We start from the raw sequence: 23,138 nt of genomic DNA, 5'->3' as shown, positions 1-23,138 counted from the left end.
AGTCATGGTATAAGAGTTATTTATTAAATTTTTTTTTTTGAAGAGGCAAATATATTTTACAAATGCTACTTTCTTATTTTAAAAAAATAAAAAAGAGAAAAAAATTGAAATGCTTCATCACATGACTCCATAATTTTATTGGATGGTCCATTTTCTTGTCAGAAATGGATAAGTGAAAATTCATATCACCTTGGAATTGTATGCTTTTCATTTTTGACAAGGAAATGAACCAGCAATTTTCTTATAGATGTGCGACATATTTCTGTAAGTCACATCCAAGGGTTGATGTGGAATTTTTTTCAGTATAAAGACGCTTTTATATTTAGGAAAATTGGGGATGGAGATATTATATATGCCGCTGGTAAGGGTTGAACCAACGACATGTGAAATTTTTTCAGGTCCATCATCCATTTCCCTTTGAATGAAGGATACATGTCCATCAATTTTATCCAAAAATTGAGGTAATATTTAGAAAATAATTTTATTTTATTTTAATTTAATCTGAACCTTTGGATGAGACCTCCATTAGTCAATTTACGTTTGGAACCCTTGGATTCCTTTCGTTTATTGGTTTGGGGCTGTGAGAGAATCGGGAAAAGACGAGGGGCCGTGCGGAATTTTATGCTTTGTGTTTGCTGCATAGGTGCTCTCGAATTAGAAGACCGAACCGCGACATTTCTTGGGATGCCTGATGTTTGTAATGCCTTACCGGTTTATATTTGGCTTTCCTTCCCCCACAAGAAGGTTTCGATGATTAACTTATGAGAACCCAAATGGTTATTATGTAGGTCTTCATGTAAATAGTTGATTTAGGAGCTAACAGTTTCTGCTACTTCGAGAATCCTGCCATCCGACGAAGAAATTTACAGAAATCTAGTTATTCAATGGTATATCTACTGGAAATTGGGATTTCGCAGCAAAACCTTGGAAGTGACCCTCCTCTTCTCCCCTTTCATTAGTTTGCTTCCTTACAGTTGTGCCATGGAGTAGGAAAACATTCTCTGCTTCTTGGTAACATCCGAAAAAACCACATTTCAAAGCCCCTACTTACCAGAAAAGGAGGAGGCAAAAATGGGGCTTGGTATCTCCGTATTGATTGGAATGAAGGCAACTTGTATGTTGTTGGTATTTGCTTATCTCAGAGCTATTGGCTTCTTCTTGTTGTCAATTCCTTTCTTGTATGCTTCGTTAGTAGCTATGTTGGTCTCTGTTGCATCTCATCCAGCTATCAATCTTCCCATGCTCTTGGGGAAGAGAACTGATGGAAGCTTCCCCATTTGGTCGATCATTTTGTTTGGTCCATATTTGTATTTTGCTCGATTCTTCTCGCTTGCAAGGAGAACTTGGAGTAAGGAGCCTCCTTATAATGAAATTTGCGATGGTATATACGTTGGAGGGTGGCCTTCTTCATTAGATAAGTTGCCACCTGGTGATCCTGCCATTATTGATTGCACTGCTGAATTCCCGAGAAATGCATCATTCGCAAAGAACTCGTATCTTTGTATCCCGACTTGGGATACGAGGTCTCCTCAACCCACTGAAATTGAATCTGCGGTTCGTTGGGCTTGTAGAAAGAGAGATCAGAAAAGGCCAATCTTCATTCACTGTGCTTATGGTATAGCTCTTTCTCTTAATCGATGTGGATTCCACTTGATTAATGTGTTTATTTTGCAAAAATTAATCTTGTTCACAGTTTACATTTTAAGTGCAGTAACTAGGTTCTTTTACTGTTAGTGAAGTTCTAGTGATGTTTAATATCTAATGGATATCTTCATTGCAAGGTATATGTAATTCTATAACTTTGAAAGGTGGATATTTTAAAATTAAATCACAAACAGATCACATTTAATTTGTCCTACTAGGTCTCTTCTCTTGTGTTATATTAAAGCTAGTATAACAAACAGTTGATTGCCAAATTTTCAACCTTTTCCCGTGAACCTGGATCCATCTGATTTTCCCCAAAGGTTGGCAAGCCATGCACCCTTCTCTGCTTGAAGTATGTCTTATCAATTGCAATGTACTGAAATTTTTTAATTTGTTATACATTTTTTGTTTCTACATCCTTTATTACATTTGTCCATTGTTTGAAGTAAATGTCGTTTGATTTCGTTAGTTCCTTCTGGTGCATGGTTTATATAGGGGAGTAGAAGGGATTGTCAAAGAATTATGGGACTGACTTGTCCAGATTTTATGCAACATTGTTTTGTGTTGATGGGCATCAATGAAGGTGCTAATTACCTTATACAAGGTTTTGCTACACAGAAAAACTTTAGCTGCATCTGTGTCAGAATAGCTTGAATGCTTCAGGCAATAAGCATTAGATAAATTTCCAAAGGTATTGTCCCTTCCTTAATGTTCCACCTTTTGTTTTATTGGGCTGATCAACCCCCAATACTGAAATTTTCAGATGTTTTCGATATTTCAAGAGGTTTTCTGCTGAACAATCATGTTTTTTTTTTTGGCGCCCCTGTTCTTTTGCCTGGGTAAAGGAGGAGGATTTATCTGGTTCAAATGCTTAACCAAATAATTTGTAAACTGCTGATAATTTTCAAGTTGTAATTATTAAAAGGCGGCTGAAAAAATAGTCATGCCTTATAGAGAATGCAATTGTAACCTCAAAGGGGGGAGGGGGGAGTGAATAGGTTACCTCTAGTTGATTAGTCTAATTTTAACAATTATTACAAATTTAAAACAGTTAAGACAATTGAAACAACCACAAAGAAATTTTATTGTGGTTCAACTTACCTAAATCTATGTCCACTCATCTCTTGGCCTCAAGAGAGATTCCACTAGTGTTTCTCTTTCAATACAATGGTTAGAGAACAAATCCTATATGATCTTTGTTCACCGGGCAAGGTTCCCTTACAATCATTCTTACTAGGGCAAGAGTAACCATTGCAATCCTAATCAACCTAGAACTAGAATTTAAACAAAAGAAAATGCAAGCTACAAGTTACCTATCAAAGAGTGTGACACTTTATCCCTTGAATGAATTGTGATGCAAGATGGAATGTAGTGCACAACTATAATGCCTGCACACTTAGGGATTGCTTGAGCTTCCAATTAGCCTTGAATCACTTCAGCCTCAATCAACCTTGATGGATTTAGAAAAATTCTTCTAGGTGAGCACAAAGAGTGAGAGCCTTGAATATATTGTGAAATGAGAATTTTTAGATTTTTGATCACTTAAAGAGGTACATAATGCAGGCAAAAAGTAAACTTTTAACTTACAAAATAAGGGGTTATATATAGGAGAAGTAATGGGAATGACACGTGATAAGAAATGAATAGTCTGAATGGACCATATTGGGTAAGTCGTCAGGCCCGACCCGATTCAACCAGGATGGGACCAGGCTTAAAGCAGAGGAGGTGCAATGTGCGCAGCAAGAAAACCAACTCAAGACAGAAAAGGCAAGAATCCCAGTCGTGATGAACATGAGAGACATGGAAGGAAGGGAATCTACATAAAGGAGGAAACCAGGATCCTTCGGGATTCCCGAATCATATACAAATTCGAACCTTAAGATCGAACAAACCACAAGGAAGCACCTCGAACATATCCAATGGCTCATATCCTAAGGTAAAACCTATATTACCCTGCACCTAAGTAGGGCCAAGGTAACTAAGTCATACTGAATTTCGTGTGATTTCTTGTTTATGCTCTGCAACTCAGCAGGCTTTTGAGTGGTACTTATACTGACTTGATCATCGGAGGTAGCTTCTTGACCACTGTGGTCGGCCTGTGTCTAACTCTCTTTTGCAAGCCTTTGCTGATCAGGCATATTCAAGACGCATCAACATGTGTTCCAACTTCTAACGGGTTAATAACAACCATATTTTCCTTAAACGGCTTGCCTTTTCACAATCTAACCATTAGAAAAATTGTCGTCTGTACTCGAAAGGCATTGCCATTTGGGAATTGGTGCCGTTCCATTTGGTCTCTGGAGTTTTAGAGTTTGTTAGAGAATAGACAATATATATAGCACAACTGGCCATTTGCAAGGAAACGGCTTGCGTTTAGTTCAACAATCATGGGATTTGTCGTATTTTGGGATTTTGGTCTTTCTCACCATCCCTAAGTCCATTTTAAGCCTTTCTAACATGTTCTAGGTCTATCTAGGGTTAATTTAGACATAATGTATGAGTGTGTGCTAAATTAGAAGTGTGATGTATATTCTAAGTGCACTTCTCTTTAGTCTTCGAGTCTTCATAAGATTTTCAAGTGGACTTCAAGTCTTTCACATACACACTTGTACACTCTTGGGTTTGGTTTTTGACTTATGTCTTGACCCTGTCCATATTTTGATCACCTTGCCTTGTTCTAATTCACTTGACTTGACTTGAACTAATTAGACATTTCTTAAACAAGACATTAGTACCTTGTAGTTGTTATCATCAAAATTAAGTGAAGGCTGATGTGGCAATCCCCAATCAACTCTATGTTGATCAACCTACAACAACATCATCATCATAATCATCATCAAGCCTTGTCCCAACTAAATGGGGTCGGCTATGTGGATTCTTCCCTTCCAATCAACTCTATTTGAGGCCATGCTAGATACAAGGCTTAAGATATGCATATCCTTTCTCATCTTTTCTCTTAAAGTTACCTTAGGTCTGCCCTTAGCTCTTCCAATTCCTTCAATCTAGATTATATCACTTCTCCGTACAGGGGCACTTACAGGTCTCCGTTGGATGTGGCTGTGCCACCTCAAACGATTTTCTCATAGCTTATCACTTATCGGAGCAATTCCCAAACCAACTCTAATATGATCATTCCTTATCTTATCCTTCCTAGTTTTGCCGCTCATCATCCATCTTGGCATCCTCATTTACGCTACATTAAGTTTATCTATATGATTTATTTTTAACAATCCAGCACTTAACACCATACATTATAGCAAGTCGAATGACGGTCCTATAGAATTCTCCTTTAAGCTTTGAAGGAATACGTTGATCACACAAGAACCCGAATGCACCTCTCCACTTCTTTGGGAAACATCATCCTTTATGTCACCTTTTTTTATTTATGATTGAATGAAGGTACCTAAAATAATTGCTCTGAGGAATCTACTTATCATCAAGTTTCACCACCTCATCATCCACCCAATCATGACCAAAGTTACAAGCTAGATAGTCTTCTTTCTGCTTAGTGTAAAACCTTTTGATTCCAACACATACATAAAACGAGTGTAGCTGAATTTCGACATAAGTATGGAGGAGTGAAGGATGGGAATGGATAAATCAGATACAGATTCTTTGCATGACTTGAACTTGTAGGTAGTGACAACAGGTTACCAGAAGTGGAAAAGTTGGATGAGCTGTTTTGGTAGTCTGAAATGAGAAAGCAGTATTTGCAACTGGTAGGGAGAGCTATGGTACAGGATAAAATTGATGAGGTCTGTTGACAAGCGTGGTTAATTTCTAAGAGATATACCCAGACACTTGGTGTTGATTGTTTTGGAACCTTTTCTCTAGTTGCCAGATTTAAGTTTTTCGGTTTCATTGTTTCTTTAGCTACAAATTTTGATTTGCCCTTGTACTAGTTGGACATGAATAATCTTTTCTTTATGGTGATCTTCAGAAAAGTGTACATGGAGTAACTTCCTGAGTACAGGGGTGTCAAGGGAAGTGTGCAAGCTTCACAAAGCAATGTATGGGCTTAAACAATCTCCACGAACATGGTTTGGTTTTTCATAATCTGCCTTTGTTTGAGATCAGGATTCTAAAGTGATAATGTTGGTCATCTATGTAGATGATATTATCATATCTGGCAATAATTCTATTGGTATAGTTGAAGTTAAAACCGATATTCACCAGCACTTCCAAATGAAGGAATTGGGTTTACTTTGGTATTGATGTGGTCTGAAGCAAAAAGGGTATCAATTGTCTCAAAGGATGTATGTCCTTCATTTATTGACAGATATAGCATCCCTTGCACCCAAACCTATAGATACTCCTATAGATCCACATCAGATTTTTGGCCCTACTAATAGTGAGGAATTCGATGATCCCTATTAGTACATATATGACTTGTAGGCAAGCTTATATATATATATATAGGTGTAGGAGCCGGTTTATGCATTCTCCTGAGAAGATCCATTGAAAAGTTGTATGTAGCATCTTGATATACCTTAAGGGAGCACCAGGAAAGGGGCTTGTCTGTTGTCCTCACCACCACATTGACTCGCTGATTTTTCTGATATTGATTGGGCAGGGGCAGGGGCAGATGATGATACTGGTGATGTGACCTAATTGTAGGATCTTGAGATATGTGGTTACCTCCCTAAAATTTAGGGTTACTCCAGGATTCAATCTATTGTGAAACAACAAGTAAAGAATTGATCTTTGGGAACTAAAGATTTTGACTAACCTATATGGGATGGGTTTGATGGTGAAATTTTGGGTGGTTAAGGTTTTGGATAAGTTTGGGTTAACAAAAATCTAGATGCGTTGAAAGAAGCTGAGAAGGAAATAAAGTTAGGGTTTTAACAAAGAAATATGGGATGTGTTAGGGTTTTAACAAACCCAAATTGGTGATGTAATAGATATGGGACAAAAATGGAAATGGGAACCTAGCGGTTGGGTATGGGAGGGTTTAGGATGGATGGAGGAAATTAGGCTCAGCAATAATATAGGTGGGATAAATTCCTTGAGTTGGTAAAGTTTGGTTATAGGTGTCAGAATAGGCTTAAATTTGGAAGGAATGTAAGTAATAATATAGGAAGGTGATTCCCCAAGTTTGGTTTTTTTTTTTTTTGGGGGGGGGGGGTGTTTGGATGGCTAAATTGAAAGATATTAAGTTTCTTGCTTTTAGAGTCTGGGGAAGTACAAAAATTCCACAAGATACTTATATCTTGAAATCAGTTGGTCAGAATGGAGTCAAATTAGGATCTAAGGTCACTAGGGTTAGGGGGACGAGGGTCCTAAAGTTTAGAACAGATCTAGTGGTTAGATTGGTATATATTTGACCTTAAAATTTGGGTATTTAGAAAAGTCCGAATATTCATGAAAATTCAAGAAAATAAAAAGAATGGTTTGATGGTTGAGGGAAGAGGAGGGGAAGCTAGGAATGGGGAGGGGAGGGGCTGTACTTACTGGATTAGGGTTTGGATGCTGCTCTAATGTTGAATTGCTGCTGGAAGATGATAGAACCTTGCTGAAGACTGCAGCTTGATTTCCCTCAAGACTGATTTTGTTTATTCAATCCAACTTAAGTTTACAGTGAGATGGATGGACTATATATAGCCTTACAATTGGAGGGAAAAGACTTGGACTCAAAGAAGGAAACCTAACTTGACTCAACTAGGAAATCCTTTATAAACTAGAATCCCCTTTACAATTCAATTAAATAACAACCACAAATAATAAAAAACAAGTTGCAAAATAAAAGCTAATTATCCAAAAGGAATCTTATTATAAAATAGATTCCAATTGGGAATTCCACTTTGGCTAGGACTTGTTTATAACTCACAAAATACTATTCCAAATAAATAATTAAAGATATATCCATGACCCTTGGATCGAGGAGGTTCCAATCGGACCCCTTTTGAGGCCAAAGGGGTTGGGAAAATGACCAAAAGTACCCTTTGGCATTTGGCCAGCTTTGGATTGGGCTTTTTTGGGTTTAGGGTTTAGGCCTTATTATAGGGCGCTCATCCCTGCACATCAACTGGCAATTGTACATCCGTGGGTGGCAACCTCATCACTTAGTGAAGCAAAAAGTTGACTCGCATGGCCAAGTGCCGAAGTTGAATATAGAGCTATGGCTTAAACCACTATTGAGTTGTTGTGAATCCAGTACTTTTTTCTTAAGTTGGGGTTGCCAATATGGTTCAAATTTCGGTCGAAACCATTGAAACTTCGGTTTTGTGCCTAATTGAGATGAAACCAGGGGGCAAAATTCGACTGAGATTAGTTGAAACCTTGTTTAAAATTCACAAATCTCGGTCGAGTTTTATGAAACTTCGTAGAGCTTGTAGTGCTGCCAATTGAAATTTTGGGGATTTCCATATTTTTGCCTCTTTTAACCTCTTTTTCACTAAGAAAATCATTACTCCTTTACCTTCATCTTATTTTCTGCTTGGCTTTATGGTTATAGTTCTTATGGAGTATATGATGGAGTTGTTGGACATGGGGGGTCATCTATTGATGCTAGTAGTAAACTATACCATTTGTGGTTTTGTTTGCATGTGGGTATGGGGATTGATCAAGTGTATCATTTGTGGATTTCATCCTTGCATCTTCATCACACCTAGTTGGGCCAATTCAACCATCATCCTCTTACAACCCATTCCCTAATGATACATTCCCTGGGTTGGGATATCTAGCTTATGCCAATGATGATACAGATAGATTCAAAGTATTGGACTCCTTGATAAATATTCCAAGACAATGTGGGAGTCTTTTGTACAGAATTTAGAGCAGTGGATCAGATCTTACTTGTACCAAGTGTCTTGTGGGATGGACCTCCAAGATGTTAGCAAACGTTTTCTTTCTCTTCTTCTTCTTCTTCTTTTTTTTTTTTTTGTGGCATTTATTGTATTTGTATGAAACATTTAAAGTACTTATGTAATTTGTTAAATTTTTTGAGTCTTTGTATTTTGTCGGAATCCCTCAAGTATACTACCACTTGAATGGTACTCTTTATTGATTTCTATTTAGCTAATTACCTATACCATTGTGTTCTAGGTTGTATGCAAAATCCAAATAAAAAAGCATAAAAACAGGGCCAAAACCATCCATCGAGTTTTCTTGGGAAAATTCCTTGGTTTTGACTGAGATGGTCAAAATATCAACCTCATATTGGTTTTGAGACTTGTCGAAACCTGCCTTGAAACTGAGATTTTCAATCCTTGGATGCCAGGTGACTTAACTTATGAAGATGTTTTGTGATAATTAAGCTACAATCTATATTGCCAGTAATCCTGTCTTCCATGGGCTACACTGAGGTTACATCAAGCAATGAATTCCCAATTATAGTTGGGCTACATCAAGTAATGAATTCCCAATTATAATTGGGCTACATCAAAGATCAACTTTAAAAGCCCATATCTATTTGCACTTATACTAGATGAATTAACCAAAGACATTAAGACAAGGTTCCTTGGTGTATATTTTTTGCTGATGATATAATGAATTCCCAATTGCAGTTGGGCTACATCAATGATTGATTTTAAGCCCATATCTATTTGCACTTATAATGGATGAATTAACCAAAGGCATTCAAGACGAGCTTCCTTGGTGTATGCTTTTTGCTGATGATATTGTGTTGATAGATGAGACTCAAGTAGGGGTTAATAGCAAGTTAGAATCGTGGAGAGCAACTTTGGAATCAAGAGGCTTTAAACTAAGTATAATGAAGACATAATATCTAGTATGTAACTTTATTCATGATCGGACAAACAATGAGGTGGTGAAACTTAATGATAAAGAGATTCCTCAAAGTGATTGTTTTAGGTGTCTTGGTTCAATCATAAATAAAAGAGGTGATATAAATGATGATGTTTCCCAAAGAATCAAAATAGGGTGGATGAAGTGGAAAGGTGCGTCCGTGATCTTGTGAGATCGACATATTCCATTATTCCATTAAAGCTTAAAGAAAAATTCTATAGGACCGTCGTTCGACTAGCTACGATGTATGGTGCAGAGTGTTGGGTTGTTTAAAAGAATCGTATGGACAAACCCAGTGTAGCAAAAATGGGGATATTAAGATGGATGAATGGCAAAACTAGAAAGGATAGGATAAAGAATGATCATATTAGAGTTGGTCTGGGAGTTGCTCCCATAAGTGATAAGCTATGAGAAAGTCATTTAAGGTGGCACGACCACATTCAACGGAGGCCTATAAATGCCCTTGTACGGAGAAGGGATATAATTCAAATTGAAGGAACTAGAAGAGCTAGGGGCATACCTAAGATAACCTTAGGAGAAGTGGTGAGAAAGGATATGCATAGCTTAGGCCTAGTACCTAGCATGGTCTCAAACATGATTGATTGGAGGGCAAGAATCCAAGTAGCCGACCCCATTTAGTTGGGACAAGGCTTATTGTTGCTGTTGCCTGTTTTCCATGAGCACACTGAGCACATTAAAGTTAATTGCCACCTTGTTTGAGATGCCGTTTTGAAAAGGAAGATTGTCACTTCCTTTGTTTCTACTACTAAGCAATTAGGAGACATCTTTACCATTTCACTCTTTGGACCTGCACTCAAGAATGGGTGTTGCAAGCTAGGCATGGGCGATTTATATGCTCCAGCTTGAGGGTGAGTGTTGATGATTATGGCTTAGCATGGCCAAGATATTGTGAATGCATAGTCTTGGCCATGTGCAATTCTGAACTTGCTCAGTATAGTTTACTTTCTATTTTCCTTGTTGCTTTGTTGAAAAGTTATCTCCTTGGCGGTTCGTGGCAAAACTAGAGGGGTCTGAACCAATACAGGGGTATTTTGGTCACTATTCACCTCTGGTTCAAGTCCTATTTAGTTGGAATAAGTCCAGCTATGTTTGTGGAGTCCTTTTCTACTTTCCTTTGGTTAGTTAGAGTCCTAGCTTTTGAGTATTTTAAGAGTTTTATTTTGATTGGGAAATTGTTTGCTTGAGTCCTTAGTTATCTTAATAGCATGTACTTTTTAAGAGAAAGTTTAATTAAGCATGTGTGTTTAGTAGATTCCAAATCTAGGGTTGAGGTCTTCAAGTAATTAGATTCCACTTAGAGTGTTTTGGTCAAGAGGTGGGATTCTTGTCAATTAAGGATCCCCACCCCAAGTTAAAGTCTCTTGTTATAAATAATTAGATAGTCTACGTAATTTTCAGTTTTGGATGAATAAAATTTGAGTTGAAGAAAGACTTGAGAGAAGTCATGGGTTTCCCAAGCTGGAGAGGCCTGTGGCTGGAATTGTGCAGTGTTACTGCAATTTTAGAAGTCCTTCTTCAAGTTTCAGCAGCAACATCATTCCAGCCTCCCTCCAAGTAAGTACAGCCCCTCCCCTCCATTGCAACCCATCCCAGCCCCTCCCCCTCTCTTGCCTAGGCCTAGAGTCCCATCCCAACCCTATCGCAAATACTCCCTTCCCCTTCAACTTCAGCCAGCCCCTACCCCTCCCCCAGCAACCGTAGCCCCTCCCCCTTTCCCTTCTTCCTGCAATAGTAGCAGCCGCTCATCCCCTGTTAACCCTCAATTCCCCACCCCTTTAGCCCCTCCCCTTAGGATTACATTACTCCCTAGGAGCAAGTCTTACTGTTATTTCCTTCAATTCAGCCCTGCTTCCCTAACTTTCAGAATACCCTGCACTTCATCTTCTTCTTTTAGGAATTCTGCAGAATTTGTACTTTCCATAGTACTTGGTTCAAAATTTCAAACCTGAATTACCTTTCTACAGCAGAGTTTTAGAGCTTCAAGGGTACCCTAATTGCTGTGTTTCCTGGCAACCCAAAAATCTAGGGAAATTCCCAAAGTATCCCTAACCCTAGATTTGGGTTTACCTCATGGTGATTTAAACAAACTGCACCAAACAAGGCCATAGCCCAGCTATATCAGAGCTATTCAAACAGTGTTCTGTCAATTCACTCTAAGTCTACTTGTCCTTTGTATTGTATTCGTCTCTTTTTCCTTTTCCTTCTCCACCCCTCCCCCACCCTTTTGCTTTGGAAGAGAAAATAAATAATGGATACCTTTGTATTGTAGTGTTTCACTTTAGAAAGCTGATCTCAACCCTATATTGGGGTCTCTGCTTTTCTTGTAGAACTTTCTTCCATTTAAGTTTCGTAATTTAAATCCGATTAATTTTTCATACTTCCAAAGGAACAGCACAAAATGCTAACTGTGTTGAATATATATGCTGTATATTGTGTACGAAATTACTTGGTTGCATATATATTTAACTAGCTTAAACTGCCTCGCATCACCTTGTTGCGCTGACAACTATGGTATGTAACAAGCACTTCGATGCTTGTTGAGTTAACTCTTTTATGGATTGTTGATTCTGGTGTGATAGAACACATAACAAGGGAACGTTCGAGCTTCGTGGAATATCACTGTATTTCAAAAGGAAGCATAAGAATAACAATGGGGAATAGCTCGAGTGTTGAGGTCCATGGCGTAGGCACATGCAAATTAGTTTTACGGGGTGGCCAGACGCTGTTACTCCATGATGTGTTGTATGCTCCAGAATCCAGATATTCGATGGAGTCTTGTTTCTTTATTTTGCTTATTAGGCATGGTTTTAGAGTTGTATTTGAGAATAATTTTATGGTTTTGTATCTAGGAGATATGGTTTGTTGTAGTGGTTTTTTCCATAACGGTTTTATTGTATTGGATACAATTAACAATTTATTTAATTCTAGTAGTGCTTTTGTGTGCCAAAATACTATGTATTGATTATGTTGTGTGGTATACTAGACTAGGGCATATTGGCTTTAGATAGGATGAACATGTTGGCAAGGGAAGGCTTATTGGGCCAAGGTTCCTTATCTGAATTGCCCACCTGTGAATCATGTCTAGTGGTAGAAGCAGCTAGAAAATTGCTCAAATCGGCTTTGGGAGCCTCTCTTCCTCCAAAACTTTTCCATTCAGATGTTTGTGGACCCATGAGTGTGCGTACTAGGAAAGGACAAACCTATTTCATCACATTCATAGATGACTATAGCGGTATGATCATATTTGTCTAATTTCCCACGATTTAAAAGCTTTAGAATGCTTTAAGAAGTTCATGAGCTTAAGTTAGAATCAGTTAGAAAAGAGAATTAAAACTCTTAGAATAGATAGAGGTCAAGAGTATCTCTCCAATATGCTCAAAGAGTTATGTGATGAAAAGGGGATATATAGGTAACTTACTATTCCATGTACTCCACAGCAAAATGGGGTTGTTGAGAGGAGGAGTAGAACATTGCTAGACATAGTGAAATCCGTGATGACGCAGGCAAACCTACCTATCTCTTTTTAGAGAGATGCTTTGCTGACTGCAGCCTATATCCTCAACATAGTTTCAACTAAATTGGCTCCTTCCACACCATATAAGTTGTGGATCAGAAGGAAGCAGGATTTGAGTCACATGCGCGCATGGGGTTGTGTAGCATATGTTCACTCTACCTCTCACCAATATGAGAACCTTGGACCTAGAGGGAAAAAAGTGTTTCTTTATGAGATATTCTGAACACTCGAAAGGCCATATCTTTATTGGGCTAGATGAGACTGAGAGAACGGAGGAAAATGATTTTCCATCTTTTGCAGGAGTTAACAAAGAGTCATTGGAATTCTTTGAAATATATGATAGTGATCTTATCACTTTAGGGATTCAGCTTTTGGATAGTGAACATGGGGTTCATCTAGAAGATCCTAATGGGAGTGGGAGTGTAAATGTGATAGCTCCCTTAGAGGGTGAGCAATCTAACATGCACTTGTGTTGTAGTGAGTGCAGGCTAGTTCCTCGTCGACGATTCGACATAGAGGATGAAGAGTACATGGTAGCTCCTGAAGAAACTGACTTTGAGACAATTGAGATGACTCCAGTAAATGAGCAGGAACCAAAGAGAGTGCAAGAAGCTCTTGCGGGAACGAGCTCAGAGGAATGGCTGAAAGCTATAAGGGAAGAGTTGGAGTTGATGAGTGTTAACCATGTATGGGACTTAGTTGACTTATCGTTAGGCCGAAAGGCAATTGGGAAAAGTGGATTCTCAAGATAAAAGAAAGGTGGATGGATCTATTGAGAGATTTAAGACTCGTTTGGTAGCTAAGGGCTACACCCAAAGAGAGGGTGTTGATTATGAAGAAAACTTTTTCCCTGTGGTTAGGTTTGCCTCCATCCGCCTCATATTAGCCATTGTTGCTCAAATGAACTTAGAGCTTTATCAGATGGATGTAAAGACTGCTTTTAACAATGGAGAACTTGAGGAAGAGATCTATATGGATCAACCTCAAGGCTTTGAAGCTAGAGTGCATAGTGTGCAGGCTCAAAAAGTCTATATATGACTTAAAGCAAGCATCTAGACAGTTGAATGTGTGCTTCCATCAAGTTATAATGGAAAATGGTTTTTCCATGCTTGAAGAAGAGCACTGTGTTTACACCAAGAGATTTGATGGTAATTTTGTAATTCGAACATTATATATAGATGACATACTCATGGCTAGCAATAGAAGGAACTATTAGAAACCAATAAGAAATGGTTGTCCTTTATATAACTATCCTCCATCTTTGATATAAAAGACATGGGTGAAACAAGCTATGTGCTTGGTGTCAAGATTGTCAAAAATAGGCAAAAGAGATTACTAGGTTTATCTCAAGAGACCTATATTGACAATATCTTGAAGAGACACCAAATACACAACTACAAACCAATACATAATCCAGTGGAGAAGAGTTTGCATTTAAGCATTGACATGGGTTCTAGGACTCTACAGTAGAAAACCAAAATGGAAAAAGTTCCATATTCCAGTGTTGTGGGTAGTCTAATATAGCCTATGATGTGTACTAGGCTGGATATTTGTTATGCAGTGGGTTTGGTTAGTCGGTACCAATCAGACCCTAGCATAGAGCGTTGGAAAACAATCAAGAGGGATATTGAGGTATCTTAGAGGAACAAGTAGGGAAGTAACTATATACTGAGGATCAGATTTGTGATTGGTTAGCCATAGCGATGCTAACTAGTTTGGAGACATTGATGAGCGCAAATCAACCTCTAGATATGCTTTCTTGCTGAATGGCAGGGCCATTTCTTGGTGTAGCAAGAAGCAGACTTGTATAGTGTTGTGGACCATGGAAGCAACGTATGTGGCATGCTCAGCTGTGATGCAAGAGGTTATTTGGTTGAGGAGATTCCTAGGACATACTAGGTTTCTGATGACATCCAAAGAGCCAACATTTGTCTTCTGTGATAGTACGACATCTTTTAGTTATGTCAAGGACGCCAATTATCATGGGAAGACCAAACATATACAAGTGAGATATCATTTTGTTAGAGATACTATAGCAAGGAAGGAAGTTGTACTTAAACACATATCAACAAGTCAGATGGTAGCTGACCCTCTTACCAAACCTATAGCAAGGATGTTTTTATTTCTTATATAAAATTTTTGGGCTTGCGTAGATTGTGACTTATATATGTACTAAAACTTTCTTATTATTGAGTAATATGAGTTCATACCAGTCTCTTCCTTCATACTTTCTGTGTGATTGTGTTCTTTTAGCATGAAACTTGATATGTCAATAGGCATGAGAATGGCCCAATCACACGAGCATTCGCCTCTGGCTCTTTAGTAGCAAGCGGAGATGAGACAGATTGTGATTGACCTTGTGTAGGTCGACTCATAATCATGTTGTCGCATTGATTTTGGAATCAAGATGAGATTCTCTATGGTGAAGAGAACCAACATGAATGCTCCCACCATTCATGTTGCCTATAGAAGCTAGGTGTGAGTACTTTATGTGGCATTGGGGTAGCGATAATAAAGTTACTCAAGTTAGGCGCAAGTGGTGTGACTAGACTAAGACTTGTATGGCGTTGGGAGAAACATACATTCTATTGTGTATAGAATGCTCCACCATAGCATGTATGTCATACTACATGTGCTTAGCGACCATTGGAAATGAGCGGATGGATCCTTACTCCTTTCTTGTGTTAGTCTTGGACATTATGGTCCATTAGTGTCCTTAGTGACTTTTGACGATATTATAAAAAATGAGGGGTTGATGTGGCTACTTTGGGGTATTACCTATGATCATGATTGATTTGACCTAAAGGGGCATTACTGGGAAAGGAGTAAATCCCAAGTGTAGTAATGGTCTGGGGCAAAAGAAAAGGTTTGATTTAACTACACCTTAAAAGTGTTTGTTGGTGCCAACTGTATTAGTTACAGTAGCAAACATTTTAAGGATAAAAAGGTGATCTTTTAGAGGGATCAAATACCTTTTGTCTGGTGAGTTTGAATAAACCTAAGACACTGTGGTATACTTATGTTTATTTTGATGTGTTTCTTTGAGTGATGCTGCCATCTTGGCCTTCTTAGAAGGTTTCTAGTTTGGGGCTCACGAGTGCAGGTATATCACCTGTCGCATGACCTATTTACCAGTATGATTTGTGGATGTTAGTGTCTGAGACACAAGTGGTCCATACATCTAGGATATATAGTGGAAAGATCGAAATGTACATATCTGGGATATACATGTGTGTCTGGGACACACTATGATAGAGAGATTGATACTTGCCCTTGTTCAAGTGGAAGATGTTGGGAATTTTAATTATGCCCAAGGGCAATTATGGAAATGCATAATTTGGCGGTTACAATATATGAGGATATATTGGTAACCACCGTCCCACTCTCATAACACACATTGAATTTGTTAGACTCTTTCTTTCCAAGAAACGCAAGAAAGGAAGAAAGGAAAACACAATTTTGGCTGCTCTCTTCTTCTTGATTCGATCTTGTACTTTGACCGCCAATTTACAATGGTATTTGGGTTGTGAATCGTGTTCTCTCTCCTTGTGACTGAGAATCTACCGGTGCTGAATTGTGTGGAGGAACAACTACGTGGATCCAATTTTTTTCGCTGCATTTCATTTGGGAATAACATATCTAGGTAAGATTCTATTCCTTCACATTGTGGATTGATGAATCTGAGTATCATGCTATCTCCCATGTAGAGAACCGATAGACTCAATAATAACTAACTCAATTGCTAAGTCAGATCAAGGCTCTTTAACCAAAGTGGACTCTATAATTAAAACTGGAATTAAATTCCAGCAATTAAATATGGCAGAAAATGCCCAAAATACCCCTCCAAGGGGGTTCGGCCAGCCTAGGGAGGCTTCTTAGAGCACTCTTGTGGGGCCCACTTAGGCTTTCAGGTAAAGCGACCAAAGCGATTGGGGCACCGTCTAGTCGATTAGGCGACAAGTGGCCCTTAGGCGGCAATAAAGCGACTAAAGCGGTCGGGTCAAAATTTTTAATACTACTACTTTTTAATACAAATACTTTTTATAATAAGCTAAACAAACAATCAACAATCACATTCAACAATATTATTCATATATAGTTTAGTGAAATTATTTTACAAATTATTTTTAACATGACTTTTTCTTAAATATACATGAATAATATTCGAATTGGAATCAGAACTGATGTATCTATTTTTTGCATTTTTTTAACAAGCATTGCTGACATGATAAATTAATAGATCTCAGTATTCCGATTTTCGAGTCATTATGTATTTAATGATTCATTGCTTATCAATGTTGAGTATGGCTCATGCTTCACATTCTGTTGCTAACAGACACTTTGGGTCTCGGAGTTCATTTGCAAATTGGGCCTTGATTCCGAAAGGACTCACCTATTTAAATTTATGTACAACTTTGTAGAATAAATTATGATTAAAAAAAGTAAAAAAAAAAGTAATATGTACAAATTACAAAATGTAAAAAAGTGGTTGCTTTAGTGTTTAGGCAGCAATAAGGCGCACAAGGTAGCAAAGCGGTAGCGCCTAGGTAAAAAAGCGGAAAAAATCAACTGTTAATTAATCGGTCAAAAATTAGGCGGCTTAAAAACCGCTTTGCCGCCTAGGCGGACGCTTTGACAACTATGAAACTAGGGTTTAGGGTTTCTTGAGAATGAAGATGAATTGTAGAAAAGTTCTAAACTAAAGGGTTGCAGGTCTATTGATAAAGATGGCAGTAGAGATAAGACTGGAGAGCTCTGCAATCCTAATGGAGGGGTTCAAGAGAGGTTAAGGTATGGAAGGGTTCTGAGAAGGGGGAGGGTTGCTGCTGCCACAGGGAAGAAAGGGGAATAGGGAAGGGTTGCATGCGGTTTAGGAGGATGGGAAGGGGTAGGGAGGGGCTGATGTCTACTTGAATTGGGGACTTGAAGTTGCAGGTTTACTTGAATTAGTGTTGCTGCCGCAAGCTTGAAGGAGGGAGGGAACTTAAAGAACTGCAGAAATATCACTCACACTCAGCCGTGGGGTTCCTCTTGGGAGCCCACAACTCTACTCTTATTTCAAATGTGTATTTTTTATTTGATAACCAAGTTTGATTTGTTTCAAGGTGTGAGGGGCTAGTTACAGCCTTATTATATTGAAGGAAAACAACTACGACTCAATAAAGAAAACCATCTTGAACTGAACTTAGGAGTTAGGAAAGCTACTTGGACTCAACTTAGGGAATCCCATTTGGATTAGGATTCCCTAATACAACTAGACTTAACTTCTAAACTAAAAAAGGACTCTTAAGGAAGAGTTCCTAAACAAACACAACTTGCAAACTAACTTTTCAAAAACGGAATCCTACTTGAAATTGGTTTCCAACATGGACTACTACTCAGACAGGGACTCTAACCAGCTGACCAAATGAAAAACAAAAGTGTACTTCCTTGCTCCTAAAATTATTCTGGATTCTTCTGGAGCACTTTGGAGCGCAAAGGAGGTGGGGAAATGACTAAATTACCCTTCATAGGGTCAGCCACTTCTTGGGTGCGCCAATAGGGGCCTGTTATGATAAGGTTATTTCAAAAGACTTCCCCTTGGATATCTGTGGCTGAGATTTGAATAGTGTGGTGGTAGGGAGGTCCGAGTGATGATGGTACATTTTTTTATGTCAAACAAGCTTTGTAGGAAATATAGCTTATGAGGTGGTGCTCTTGAGATAGCAGGTTTTCTTGAGATGGTTAATCTTCTAAAGATGAAGATTTAGGGTTTCTAAGTGTCATAATGGGGTGAAGCTTGGAGGCGATGATGGCAATGATATAAGGCAATATTCTCCAAGTTTGAGACAGATCTGATGGATAGATTGATATAGATCTAATTTTGAGTGTTGGGCTTCTTGGGCACTCCAAAAGTTCAAGAGAAATAAATAAAAGGGGAATGGATGGGGTGGGAAGATCTTGATCCGCAACTAACCTTGCTGCTTATTTTGTTTTTCAATGGGGAAGTGAAGGATGACAATGGCAGGCTGAATCCACAATCTAAACATGAATTTTGGACTCGAACCACCCAAGTATGTTAAGCACCTTGGACTTTAAACACCAAGTATCCCCAGTAATTGGAGTGCTAACCATAAAGAAGCCCCAACCTACACTTTAAACACTGGATCAACAATCCACAAATGGAATAAAACCCAAGCCTAAAGCTGGTAATATATTTATCTGAACTGTATCTGAACTCTTCCCTTAGGGTTGTATAAATAAAGGCCATAAGCCTTACAACTCATAATAAAAATAGAAAATTCACTCAGAAAAGAATTAGAACTTAGAACATATTATACCTAGGATTCATTGCTGAACTAAATACTTTAAAACATTAATAACACAAGGAAAAGACTAGGTATGCCCTTATAACTTGAATTAGCATAAAAGAACCAATTATGAAAGGATTGCATTGTCCCTTGCTTAAATACTGAAAGCTAAAAAACTATTAAAACAGAAACTATAAAGCTGTTAATTAGCTGGGGGGTGAATCCATCTGCTGGGAAACAACCTCATGAGGACCTGCATCATTTGGCTTCTGGAGGATATCATTGATTCTGCTACTGATCTATATATGATATTTGTAGAGAGCAAGAAAGAGGGATGAAGGGGTGGTGGGTTGCAGTCGTGAATGTGCGGAAAGTTAAGTATAGAGAAGGCATGGCAAGGAAGAGGCAGTGGGGCTAAGGTTGGCTTGCAGTGTGCCCAGGTGAGTAAGGAAAGTAGGGGCAGGGGAGCCACAGTTGGCAAAGAGGGGGGGGGAGAGTTGGGGAGGAAGAGGTGAGGGAGAGGCAAAGCCAAATGAAGAGTGAGATGCCACACAGTGGTGATGCAAGGCTGTAGCAATGAAAGGCTGACATGACTCTCACAGTATTCATTAGCAAATAAAATGTTAATAAATAGGGATAATTGTTGTTGCCTCCTTGTACTTTGGTTTTATTACTACTTTTTCCCTTGTACTTTTTAAAATTCCATCCCTTAACTTTGTCTACAATTCCTAATGCCCCCTACCGTTATCTTCTATTAGTTTACTTATGATGTGGCATCTTTATATTTTCTCAAAACCCCCAAAATAACCTTGTAATTTTCTCTTTACTTATTCATCCTTTTGACAAGTTATAGTACTACCCTTATTAACTATGGAAAAAAATTAGCCATAAATTCGTTTTCTTCTCTAAAAGGGAAGGTCGAATAAAGGAAACTCAAAACAGAAACTGAAGATGATGGAAATAAATTTGTTTTCTTAAAAAAAAAAAAGGTTGAATAAAGGAAAGAAGTGATTGAATAAAACTCAAAATAGAAACTGAAGATGAGGGAAATAAATCCGTGTTTTTATATTGCTTGTACAGATGATTGCACAATTTGATATGGGTTTCAAAATTATAGACCACAAAATTTCGGAAATTGACATTGAAGAAGTGGAAAGGCTACTTTTGAAAAGCATCGTGTGTAAAGGGGAAGAAATAACATGATCTAGTTCCTTCGATGATGATGAATAGTTAATTCTGTTAACTGATTCCTTTCTTCTACGGGGAAGTTTTACAGAGATATATGCAGAAGAAGATGATAGGGAAGAAGAATATTTTAAACATTGGAATTAGCTAAGGGCCTATTTGGTTACATGAATCCAGAGATTTCAAATCTCTGGATTCACAAATGGGAGATTTATACCCGTTTGGTTGTGTGAATCTCTAGATTCATGAAATCTAGAGATTCACCTTTTTACACTAAAAACGTGAATCTGTAGATTATGGTTATGAGGTCTCTACTATAAAAGCATTAAACATTTGAACCATGACTCCATAAATGTTTTTTTAGGATGAATCTACAAATTCCATTCCAAAGATTGAAGCCTAACCAAATAGTTAATTTTATGAACCATGACTCCATAGATTTGAAGTCTCTAGATTTTTGAAATCTCCAGACTCAAGAAACCAAATAGGCCCTAACAGAATCGAATAACAAAAGTGTTGACAAGAAAAAAAATCGAAAGAAGGCAGAAAGAAGAAGGAAAAGAACCCGTTGCTTCAAGGATTTGAGGTCTTCGTCACTGTAACAATATTTATGGTTGCGATTCATCATTGTCAAATTTACTAGTGCTAAAGTCACTGAACATCAGGAGCTGGTGTGACCATTAAGAAGAAGTAGAAGAAGGCGGTACAATTGAAGGATAGGAACTTTTTGGCAAAAGAGTTGAGGTTTAGAAGGGAGAAAGATTCGTGGCCTTGGTTTGTCGTCGTCAGTGAGCAGAGAAAGAGAGAGAATGAAGTTTGAATGGAGTTTTTTTTTTTGTGTGTGGGGGTGGGGGTCAAAATGAATGGAGCTTGAAATAAGGGTAAAACGGGTGTTGACTTTGGTTTTTATAAATGAGGGTAGTATCATCTTTTGATTTCTTAATTTTAATGAAATTACATATCCAAACTTAACAACTACTTAACACCATTTGAAGGGAGGGGGGCAACAATAATTTTGTAAAGAACGAGGGTTTGATTAGTAATAGAACCAGAGTACACCGGGGGAGGGTTGCAACAGTACTTATCCCTAATAAATATGATACAAATCATGCCGGCATAACCATCCCTCTCACATTTTTGAATTATGGTAGAAGGCGAAATTGCTGTTGGGGATGTATTAATATCTAACTTTATATCTCACATACAGTTTATATGGGTAAATATCCAAATGGTTGATAAATATTTTGTACATATCTGAACTTTTGGTCATTGATGTAGATTCCTGCTAGAAGTGACAGAGTAACTGCTGATGGGAGATTCAAGAATTCCAATTCTGAAATTCTTGTGCCAGCAGCCTGCTGGTGAGGGGCTGTGGCTATGTTTTGAGACTAATTTTTATCCTGCCTTCACCTGGAGGCCTTGTAGTGTGGAGATGACTGCATTGAGGTGGGAGTTAGGCTGGGGCAATATATCAAATTGATTCCTTCTTCAAGAGAAAAGGAAAATTGATCTATATGTATTAAATTTTAGTTGCATTTGATCACACTCGAATGTTTTATAGTTTACAACATTATGTTCCCATTGTTTTTGGCTGCCTACGTTTCTGTGCAGTTCATTAATTGCTCAAGAGTCGGAGATCTAGAATCATATCATTAGTTGTTGGTTAACTCCATTCACATCTTGTCTAGGTCATGGGAGAAGTGTTGCAGTGACTTGTGCTCTCCTCGTTGCAATTGGTGCGGCTGAAGACTGGAAAAATGCTGAGAAGATCATCCGAGAAAAACGACCTTGGATTCACATGAATGCCCAGCATCGCAAAAGCCTGGAAGAATGGTCAAAACACCGGTTTCTTCCTAAAAAGATTGATGGATCAGGTGTCAGTTCTGTAATTATGTCTGATGCTTGAGGAAGCTCAGAATTCAAGTCGTGATACTGATGCAGCTGTTATCTTTGGTAAGTTCTTTGCGAACCTACGCAACCAAATTCAGTTGGATTGCCTGATCAAATTTGTTAAATGTGTTAATTAGGATCAAAAGGCCTGCATTGCTGCTTAGAAGGCCCTAGGAGCTGTGCTTGATGATTTAATGGTATCCAACTTTATCTGCTAATACTTTCTCATTTTATGTTGTGACCAGGAATGTATGGGTTTACTGGTTAGGATCAAGAGATCCATCTGAAAACCATTGTTCAATTACCATCTACATGTATGATGCTTATTGATCCTCCCATTTCGAAGCCATGTTTGAAAGGAGAATTACGTGATTAGGTGCTTTTAGGTTTCCATTTACAAAAGTAGCCATTCAATGTTTCACTTAACAAATTAGTTAAAACTGTGTTTGTATTTACAAAATTAACCAAAATAGTGATTTTTCATCTCTTTGGACATTTTTACCCCCAAAATTTGACATACTGACGTAGGGGTGAAAATGTCCAATGGGTATGAAAAAATCGTGACTTTTCCCTTTTGGACAAAATAAGATTTTTCCCTTTGATGTGGTTTGTTTTAGGGGTAAAAAATGTCCACAAGGATGAAAAATCACTATTTTGGCTAGTTTGTTAATTGAAACATTGTGTAGCAATTTTTGTAAAGAAAAACCTACAAGTAACCAATCATGTAATTTTCCCATATTTGAACAATATGAAAATAAAATTAAGGGAAACCGGAGAAGATTGATGTGAAATCAATTTAGATTAATCTGTTGAGGTTCTAGTAGATGAAAATGATTACGAAGTTA

At 38.0% G+C, this 23,138-nt stretch overlaps 1 protein-coding gene across 3 annotated transcripts; it reads left to right on the top strand.

Annotated features, from left to right (window-relative positions):
* The first annotated feature begins 553 nt into the window (after positions 1 to 553).
* Positions 554 to 22,838, top strand: LOC149024210 (uncharacterized). Of its 3 annotated transcripts, none has more exons than XM_089144522.1 (3): positions 554 to 1,615; positions 22,092 to 22,356; positions 22,431 to 22,838. In XM_089144522.1, the coding sequence occupies exons 1-2, from the start codon at positions 1,072 to 1,074 to the stop codon at positions 22,307 to 22,309; spliced, it is 762 nt and encodes a 253-aa protein (XP_089000648.1). In that variant the 5' UTR covers positions 554 to 1,071; the 3' UTR covers positions 22,310 to 22,356; positions 22,431 to 22,838. The 3 variants fall into 3 exon arrangements, with proteins under 3 accessions (XP_089000648.1, XP_089000649.1, XP_089000647.1); XM_089144523.1 differs by having other exon boundaries at positions 22,539 to 22,837; XM_089144521.1 differs by having other exon boundaries at positions 22,092 to 22,836.
* Positions 22,839 to 23,138: the final 300 nt, after the last annotated feature.

The sequence above is a fragment of the Hakea prostrata genome, chromosome 2 (assembly GCF_041222555.1).
Source record: "Hakea prostrata isolate BN-2017 chromosome 2, UWA_Hpros_2, whole genome shotgun sequence".
NCBI classification, from domain to species: Eukaryota; Viridiplantae; Streptophyta; class Magnoliopsida; order Proteales; family Proteaceae; genus Hakea; species Hakea prostrata.
This window is presented reverse-complemented; position numbering and strand designations above follow the sequence as displayed.